Genomic DNA, 9,978 nt, shown 5'->3' with positions numbered 1-9,978 from the left:
TGAAGCTTTACAACTTGGCAAATTCAACTGGAGAGATGAAATAAGCTTTTACCCAGCTGAGCTTATAGCCTAGCAGCTAAAATAGTCGCCATGGAGGTGACAGAGGAGGCAACTGAATCTCCATCTCGTGCTTCTTGGCAAAGGGCTCTTAGGCTTTTACAGAGGAGAGAAACCCCATCATTACCTCCTCTTTCAAGAGTTGCATCTGAAAGGCATTATAAGCCACACTCATGATTCCTCCCCCCTCAATTTAATTTTAAAATAAGATCATAGATTTTCGTTTTCAGTGGAGTTTTAAAAGAAGATGGAAGCCCCTCACTGCCACTCTGGATAATTTATGGGAAGAACAAAGTTTAATATCCTTCTCCAGGTTTCTACACCTGTAAGCCAAGCTGGTAACTTTAGGCACTGTGTTACTCACAGTGACTGATATTTCAGATTCTGTTCTATACTTAACTTTTTCTTTGCACTGTATAGGAGTATGTGATCTAATACAGGCCTCTAGTTTCCCAGATAGAGACCTTGGATTTAAAAATTGCAGATTTTAGCTTCTACATACTTGAGACCTGTGCCAAAAGATCAAGTCCTTTGTTACTCTTCAAAATGGATACCAAAATACAGTGGCATCAATTTTATCTGTGCATTGATTTTTAGATTATTCAAAAGCTTATCTGGAAGTTGTGGGACTTGTATTTTATTTCTCATATAGTAACTCAATTCAGAAGTAATCTTTTTAAAATTTAATGTAATAAATTCTTCCAGGGTTGAATGTGCATGCACACACATGTATCTCCAGATCTCTTTCAGTACTGAATTTTTTTTTTTAGTCACATTTTAGAAGTAGGCTCTTTCTGCATGGAATTTATAATAGCTGGAAAAATTTCTTTAGGATTTATGTTTTTTCACATTCAGTAACAAAAATGTTGTACATTACAGAGATTTTAAGGAGTGGAGATGTCTCTAACCATCAGGATTTCATTTTCCGTACCCAGTTTTTTCGTATTTTAATTGTAGCCCAGGAAGCAATAATGGAAGACTACTAAAATTTTACTAAATTTTTTTATCAATGCTGGAACATTTAGCTCTCTGGACTAGAGAGGTTATTTGGCCAATTCAAGAACTTCCTTTTTAAGCAAAATAAGCAAATGATCCTGCAGATAATTCGATATGCAAACATTGTCGGTCTTGTAAGGTATCAATTATTTATATATATTTTTCTTTGAATATACAATCCCCATTGTCTAAAGCTATAAAAAGTTTGTGACTGAAAATTACGACAGTATACCCTGTGATTCTAATGGCAACACAGGTATCCAGTCAGCAGACAGAAGTGATGTAACTGAGTACTGTCATTTTTTTCAATGTCTACAAAACATTTTTAAAGCAAGAAAAAAAAAAGTGCTCTTAAAAATGTACTGCCTAGACTATAAGTGATGTTTACCAAAGTTTGTGTTAACAAATTTAGGATACAGGCTTGCAGTCATCATGCAGGCTTTTGCTCTACTCCCTGACTTTTACAACAGCTGAATCAGGACAAAGAGGTAAATAATTAGGTTAGAAAGTAAAGTGTTAGAAATTATTTCTCATCAAATCAGAGGGAGATAAAAACTTTTATGACTGACTGACAATTCACTTTTTGCTTTACTAGTATTTATACAAATATATATATAGTACTGTATTAGTTTCAGTGATCGTGGATGTACATGGCAGTTGCACTTGAAATACATACATGGTGCCAGCAGTGTATAGCTGGAGGAGCATGTATGTTCCTTGCCCAGGTGAGAGCATAAAGTGTCACAGCTACCCTATCAGCCCTCAGTCTTGCCTGTCTGGTCATGCTTACAGGACGGAGCTTTCCACGCTGTCATATTTCAATCCATACTACAAACCAATCCATACACCAACCCACAAGCTCATCACACAGCAACTATGGGATCTTGTTTGAACCTTTTAGAACAAATCTGTAACCGGTATGCACGAGATTCACAATGTTCAGTTACGCTTTTGATTAATGGAAGTGGGTTGCCCTCTGTTGTCTAAAGAAAAAACCTTCAAACATGCTTATTCTTATGTTTACATACATGCTATTGTCATTTAATTAGTGAATATAGGATTAGATTCTAATATGGTCTTTCTCTCTTTTAGAAAACAGGTCATGTCAGTAGTTACCCACTTGAAAATGGTGTGCATTTAGGCAATACAAACTCTTCTGCTTAGTATGCCTTGTATAAGCATTTTGGATCTGAGAGAGATAGAGTGTATATAAAAGCAGTAATTGTCATTAACAGACTTAATTGACTCAAATACTGCACCAGGTTGTTTTTATTCTGTAACTGGGTACTCCTAAAGATGAACTGGGACTGCACATACAGAATAAAAAGCAGATACTTTCTACTTTCATTTTCTGTTGAAAATTGTAGTCTGGGTGGGATGGATGCATTCTATAATTGGGTTTGAACAGGAGAATATCCTAAAATATTGTGTTCTTGTTCCCAAAATGTCTGGAAAAGAATTTGGTTAAAAGTACCATTTAGAAGGGAAGTAGAGAAATAGGTTTTCTGCTGTACATAGCAATCTCCTGTGTTCTGACACAAACCTCACATGATACTGATTTAACACATAAAAACACCTGAGGAAGAAAATGCATTTTCTGAAAAATAGATATTAGACACCCTCAAATATCAGAGCTGCAAAGTGAGCTGATAGAAGCAAAAGTCAGAGAGGTAATTGCTGACAACACCACAGTCATATCAACAGCAATATATACTTTGTGCCACCAAGTATTGCCGATTTATGGATGAGAGACATGCTGTCTTTTCACATTGATAACCAGTTGTGTTGTGGGGGGAGAATATATAGTTCAGCAGTGGCACAGATTTCATCCCACTTCCTCTGACTTTTTTCTTACTTTCAGGTTTTTTTCAGGTTATTTGAAGGTACTGATGATTTGAGGCTTTATTCTCATGTAGTAGTATTTTTTAATGGCTAGACAGTTCTCAAAGGTGAAAGTTTTATATAAAAAACAATGTTACTTTTGTGCCCGTATATCAGTTTAATTTAGATGACCATGGTAGTACGAAGAATTAACATCTCTTAAGTACTAAAAGAAAAAATGTTGCAGAGGTTGACTATGTTTTACAGACATAGTGGTGTGTATCCAGTACTGTGGAGTTCATATATAATTTAAATTCACCTACACAGTGTAATTGTTCTACCATTTTAAACATAAAAGGCTGTCAGCAGTTGGAGTTCGTGAAAATACGCAGTGCAAGAGAAATGGTCTTGGAAACGAATAAATCAAATTCCAAAGATTCTCATTTATAAGCACATTTCTCAGGATTTCCAAACAATGGATAAATACTTGAATAGTCATTTTTCTCCCCTAGGGTTTTTTGGTACATTTATTTAAAAACATAACAAAACCAGCAAAATAAAACAAAATAAAAGTTCTAGGGCACTAACTTGGAAACTAAAGGTTTTAAAGTCAGCACTTGGAGTACATTTGAAAAATGTGGTTTGACATGATGAACATTTGGGTGTAGGCCATGCACGCAAATGGCTGTCCTTTTACAGATGTTGGGAGACTCTCTCTCTCCAGTGTTTACCACAGTCTCCAGCAGTAATGTTTAATAACGTTTCTTATCTCCTACTTGAAAGCTCAGGAAAAGGGAGGCAATCTGCTGCTTTGTAAAGACTCAGAAATGCACTTAGTGGAAACTTCTTTTCCATTAATGTTAACACTCAGTAGTACGTATTGCACATGTATTTTTTTATATATATATTATTATATACACACATATATAATACATGTAGTGTTTGAATTATATATACACATATGCTTATACATAATACATTATTTTGCTTATTGGGGACTAGGTAGAGGTATTGCCTTTTTACTTTCAAATGAACATCTCTTGAACTTTCTTCAAAATGAAGGTGTTTCAAGATGTCACATTGCCTTGCATTTTCCATGGATCAAGAGTACACATACAGATAGCCACTGCAATTCAGCAGACAGGCAGTAACTTGTTAAATTATCATAACTTGAGGGTATGTCTGAGCACCTAATTCTTGTCAAATAAAGGTTTGATACCACTGACTTGGGTCAATCAGCATGAAGGTAGTGGGCAAACACTTTTAATTATAGGTAAATGCTTCTTTCCTCTGCCTTGACCAGAAATACCCATATTCTAAGAATTAAAAACATTTTAATTTACTTTTGTGTCTTATTTTAAATCCTGATTGTAAAAGATGGCACTCTGTCCAATGTTACCATGTTATCGCTATCTAAGTGGAGTTTTGATTAGCGTTGTTTTATTGAGTAAACCCTCTTTGGGTTATCATTGACTTGACATGGTAAGAAAGAAAACCCAAACAGAATATTCCACATTTTGTCCTCCTCAACTTTGGTAATTACTATAATATTATTATAACATTATTTATTGTATCCATGGAAGAAACGTAAAAAGTTGCAAGTTCTGTTTTTACATGGTTAATCTACCACTGAAAGCTTTCTTTTAAGCATTCTGATACCAGTAGTGACTGTAACTAATCATGGTTCTGAAAAAAATCTGAGAAAATAACATGAAATAAGTGATAAAGGAAGTCTTTTTATATTCTGTCCTGTCTCTGCTTGTTTGGTATAATAGGCCGAAAATTCAACTATTCTGTTTATTGGCAGAAGTTATAGTGATACAGCTGGGATTCATATGTTTTGTATTAGCTGAGTTACTGCTATTTAACCTTCTTGGATTAACAAACTTTACTTGCTTTTAAGAACCACACCTTTCCATATACTGACATCATGATGTACTATTCGTTAATTGATGGGAGAATGTGTACTTAGGCGTACTGCTCAAAATTATGCAGGAGACGGTTTCGTATTTTGGGTAAATCTGCTTTAGCACTAGCACATTTCCAGAATATGTTGGAACTAAGACTTAGAAAAGGAAATCTATTTCTTAAATAAAATATATTTTTGTTTGATTTTTGTGATGCATAATATGCACATGCTTTCCAGAATTATAAAATAGTGTGCACCTCCTCCCTCTTTTCTGAATGTATCACGTCCAATTCACAGTGTTTAATTACATATTTAAATTTAATCATGTAATCATTTAATAGATGTAAGTACAAGTTTAAAGTTTAAAATGCACCTCCTTGCTTTTCTTGAAATGGGACCATTAAGCCTGTGAGCCTGAAAAGAAAGAGTTTATGAAAATGCATACATATCTGAGTAACACTGAAAGCAGAGTTCAGCAATGCCCAACGGGCCACTTCTACAATAGCAATCCACTTCTGAAATGTTGGTCTCTGCAGGGAAGATCACTATCATTATAATTAGAGCTACAGTACAATGGACTGTTCACAGTAGCTATTCCAAAAAGTTCTTTGAAGGTGAAAATGAGTGGTAGGCATTCTCAGGAATAGAAAATTGCTCTTTCAAGTATTAAAAAAAAAAAAAAAAATCCAAATAAAATAAATCTTAAATAACTAGATGGCTAAAATAAATTTAATTTTTTGCCATCCAGTGTATAATAAAATCACTGTATTTCCAGTTTGGATATTGCTAATGGGCACTAAACAAATATATGTAATATCTAAATTCCCAGAAGGTATAATATGGAATTATACTTGCAGATAAATATATTTTGTGAGTAAATGGAGAGAGAGAAAAATACAGCATCTCCACCTCCAGTGCTCTTGTTCTATTTTTGCTTTCAAAACTAACAATTCTTTTTTCTAATTATGAAGGCCTCATTTCTAAGAACTGTTTAGTACTTTTAGGTGGGTACATTGATACAGGTGTTGATATACATATATTGACACAAAAAATATTTGAAGATATTCTGATCAGTTTTTTATTGTTTTGTTTTTAAATACTTGTCCAGGCTGTCTTTAACCTTATAAAGACTAGATCAGGCAGTTGGCTAAAATTGAATACCTGATATCAAAGCACAGTCCTTGGTTTTCACACCAAAGCCAGCAGGCATTGCTGTATAGATAGCTTTTTTTAATACAATTTTACTGCTTCTCACAGGATCCTATCCTGGAACTTTACATACGATGCAGAACTTTCTGCGGTCTGTTAAAAGTGTAAACTTAAAACTACAGCTGCAAGAATCCTAGAAATTGAGTGATAAGTTTTCTCTGTGGAAGACTGCAATGCTACTGCCAAGAGCATTGAGGTTATGACAAAAAGATTATGATGCTGTTGCTTTTTCTTTTAAATAACAGTGAAGATCTGGAAAAGAGGTCGTACAACTTAGCTCTGTGAGTAATCGGAAATATAGAAGAACATAAAGAGAAGGACAGGTAGTAATTATTTAAGAGAAAAAGTACCTCGGACCCTGAATTGGAATTTTACTGTGTTATCTGGAACACAAATAACAGATAGCCCATCTGATATGATAATGAAAATTACAACATTTCAGTACAAGGACAGAGTTTCAAAATGTATTTCTAATTCATGTAAGAGACTTCAGCCTCTTTATTGTCTTGAGTTTTGACATCTGCTATATTTTAATGACTCAGAATCACAGAATGGTTGAGGTAGGAAGGGACCTATGGAGATCACCTGGTTCAACCCCTCTGCTCAAGTAGAGTCACCTACAGCTGGTTGCCCAGGACCATGTCCATATGGCTTTTAAGCATCTCCAAGGAGTGAGACTCCACAACCACTCTGGTCTATCTGTGGCAGTGCTCAGTCATCCTCACAGTTAAAAAAGTGTTTCCTGGTGTTTAGAAGGAACGTCCTGTGTTCCAGTTTGTGCCTTTTGCCTCTGGTCCACTGAAAAGAGCCTGGCTCTGTCCTCTTTGCACCCTCCCTTCAAGTATTTATACACGCTGATGAGATACCTCCTTGAGCCTTCTGTTCTCCAGGCTGAGCAGTCCCAGCTCTCGCAGCCTTTCATCATAGGAGAGAGGCTCCAGTTTCTCAATCATTTCTGTGGCCCTTCACTGGACTCTCTCCAGTAGCTCCTATCTGTCAAACTTGGCAAGTTAAAGGATATAAAAAAGATCTGCTTCAAATTTGCTCTCCACACTTTCGATGTGATAGTGGAACATAATAGTACAAATCAAAGGTAAATAGAAATATTCAAGCAGATGTAAATGCAGTAACACTAGTTTTTCTTCACTTTGAAATTGGGAAATTAACAACTAAACATTCTTTCCTCTGAATAATAGCCATGATCTGACCTCTCCACTTTTTTATATTCCTCCACTTACCAGCAACTACATGATACTATAATCCACAGAAACTATCTTTAATGTTACGTGTCTTTTTTTTTAATTTTGTATTCTTTATTTCTTAGAATTTAATACTTTGTTTGGTGTAAGTGGTCTGAAGGCTTAGATTGGGTGTAATAAAGTTGATACGCGTAATAGCGTGTTGTAAACACTTTGCTGCCTACGTTTGATGTGTGTAGAGGAAATATCATAATTATTTGAGAAAAGTATTCCTGAGTAATACAATTCCATTGGTTGCACTAAGCTAGCAAGTTCTCTACTCTTTATTATTATATTGCAGTTAGGATATCAAACAATTGTATGTATGTACAATTTCATTAGTGATTTTAACATACTCTGTCAGACATTTATCTCCCAATTTAAACTTATGGCTGCATGGACCATTTCTTAGGAATTAGAGTCTTTAGATTTTAACCAAAGATTTTCATTTAACTTCTTTTTATAATTTAATATGGTTCATGTTTTTTAAAAAATTACTGTCAGAGAAATACTCAATGTTTTATTTCTTTTCTCATAAAATGTTGCTGATTCAATATGGACTTTAAAATAGATTGAAACAGATGAGCTATCAGAATTCATAAGTTGTTAAAAAAAATTTGTAACAAAAAAGAAGAGCATGCAAAGAGGACCAGCAAAGCTGGTGAAGGTTCTAGAGAACAAGTCTTATGAGGAGCAGCAGAGGGAACTGGAGTTGTTTAGCCTGGAGAGAAGGAGGCTCGGGAGACCCTATCGCGCTCTACAACTACCTGAAAGGAGGTTGTAGTGAGGTGTGTGTGGGTCTCTTTCCCAGTAACAAGTGATAGGACAAGACAAAACAGTCTCAGGTTGTGCCAGGAGAGGTTTAGATTGGATGTTAGGAAAAAATTCTTCATTGAAAGGGTTGCCAAGCGTTGGAACAGGCTGCCCAGGAAAGTGGTGGAGTCATCATCCCTGGAGATGTTTAAAAGACATGTAGATGTGGCACTTAGGAACATGGTTTAGTGGCGGTCTTAGTAGTGTTAGGTTAATAGTTGGACTCTTACGTCTTAAGGGTCTTCTCCAACCTAAATGATTCTATGAATTTAATTTTAAAAAGCAATTTGTAATTTAAGATAGTTTCATTAGTTGTAGTTAAACTTTTGATACTTTTTCACTTTCCACATAAAAGTAATGATGTTTGTCAAAGCTAGAAACATTGCTTAAGTCCTTACTAAAATGGATATAAAGTCAATCTGCTGATTTTTTTCTAGAGATATTGTCTGTATTAAAAAAGCTATTACTGTATAAAAAAAAGTTAGCACAGTGAAATCCTAGGTTTGGTCCGAGAAATGAGCATGGTGTCATGACATACGCAACCAAGCAAAATGGTAGCTTTGACAGCATTTGAACTTCTGTGGATGTCTCAGTTCTCAGAAAATTTACTTATTAGGGGAAGTTCATGTATTTGTGACTCCCTCTAGTGGATAGCTTTCTAAACCATACACTGGGAAATGTTCTCCATATTAAAATCATCCGACATCATTAAAAATTGAGAGGTCTTTGTTTTCATGGTGAAGATCTGATTCCATTCTCATGGATGGTCAGAGTGCGTTTGTGTGCATCTCCACTCATTACAATTAATTTTGCAATATATTTTTTAAAGGTTTTTTTGTAATGTGGTTGCTGATAATCATATCTATTAATGTACAACTTATGTGTATACATTAGCAGATGGAACATCCTTTTTTTTCTGTGCTATTGATCCTCTTCTATTTCCCAGACTTTCATTTACATGACTGTATATTCCTGAAATGTTTACAGTTTGCCTTAATTCTTATTTAATTCTATTTCAGGTACCACCAAAGTAAACCTTGTGAAGATCCCATCAACTGCTTCCAGTCCTCGGGACACTGCTTTAGCAGCTGTTATATGCAGCGCACTTGCGACGGTGCTCTTAGCTCTTCTTATTCTTTGTGTTATCTATTGTAAGAGACAGTTTATGGAGAAGAAACCAAGCTGTAAGTTTCCGGTTATCACTGTTTCTTTGTAGTATTCATATACCAGCGTTAGTTTGGCAAATCTCTCTGTAGGTAGGTAAATGAAATTTCTACAGCATTCAAGCAAGTTTAGCATTGAAATGAACAAGCTAGCAGAAGTCCAAGACTATATATCCATACATGTTTTCTAGCTCAGTGTGGATGTTCCAGCTTCTACCGAGAAAATGCTGTGCAGGTATCCAGAAATAATCCAATTGCATTAGTTCTGTGCCGTACTCTGTTAAGTGCTGCACAAATGTATGTGGATCATTTGGGATCCAATCTGCGATGTCATTATAAAGTTGCAGTGCCAGTGTGGAAATACAAACTCGGTGGATCTGTGCATCACATGCAATTGTGAAACAACTTAGCTCATTGAGATAATTAATGTGGCTGGTGAAGGTAGCAGATTTGTCATTAACCATATATTGGTTTTATAGGCATATTCAAGATGAATTAAATGTCTAAATCAGTTAGATTTGTAAATTTAAAAAAAAAATCTGTAACAGCTCATTAGAACACTCACAAATCTATGGGGCCTGATGGGATCCACCCAAGAGTATTGAGGGAGTTGGCAGAGGAGCTTGTCAAGGTACTCTCCATCATTTATCAGCAGTCCTAGTTAACAGGGGAGGTCCCAGAAGACTGGAGGCTTGCCAATGTGAAACAATTCTGTCTACAAGAAAGGCTGGAAGGAGGATCCTGGGAACTACAGGCCTGTCAGCCTGACCTC

General features: G+C 35.5%; 1 protein-coding gene across 1 annotated transcript in view; it reads left to right on the top strand.

The window, feature by feature from the left end:
- TNFRSF19 (tumor necrosis factor receptor superfamily, member 19) overlaps positions 1-9,238 on the top strand; it is a gene marked incomplete at its 3' end in the record, with an annotated part of 41,786 nt that extends 32,548 nt beyond the window's left edge. The window contains exon 5 of the mRNA XM_010297554.1: positions 9,063-9,238. Coding sequence (XP_010295856.1) covers positions 9,063-9,238 — 176 coding nt within the window. The remainder of the gene's footprint in view (positions 1-9,062) is intronic.
- Between the last annotated feature and the right edge of the window lie 740 nt (positions 9,239-9,978).

This window comes from Phaethon lepturus, unplaced genomic scaffold (genome assembly GCF_000687285.1).
Source record: "Phaethon lepturus isolate BGI_N335 unplaced genomic scaffold, ASM68728v1 scaffold182, whole genome shotgun sequence".
Taxonomy (NCBI): domain Eukaryota; kingdom Metazoa; phylum Chordata; class Aves; order Phaethontiformes; family Phaethontidae; genus Phaethon; species Phaethon lepturus.
Note: the sequence above shows the minus strand (reverse complement) of the source record. Positions and strands in the feature narration are given on the sequence as shown.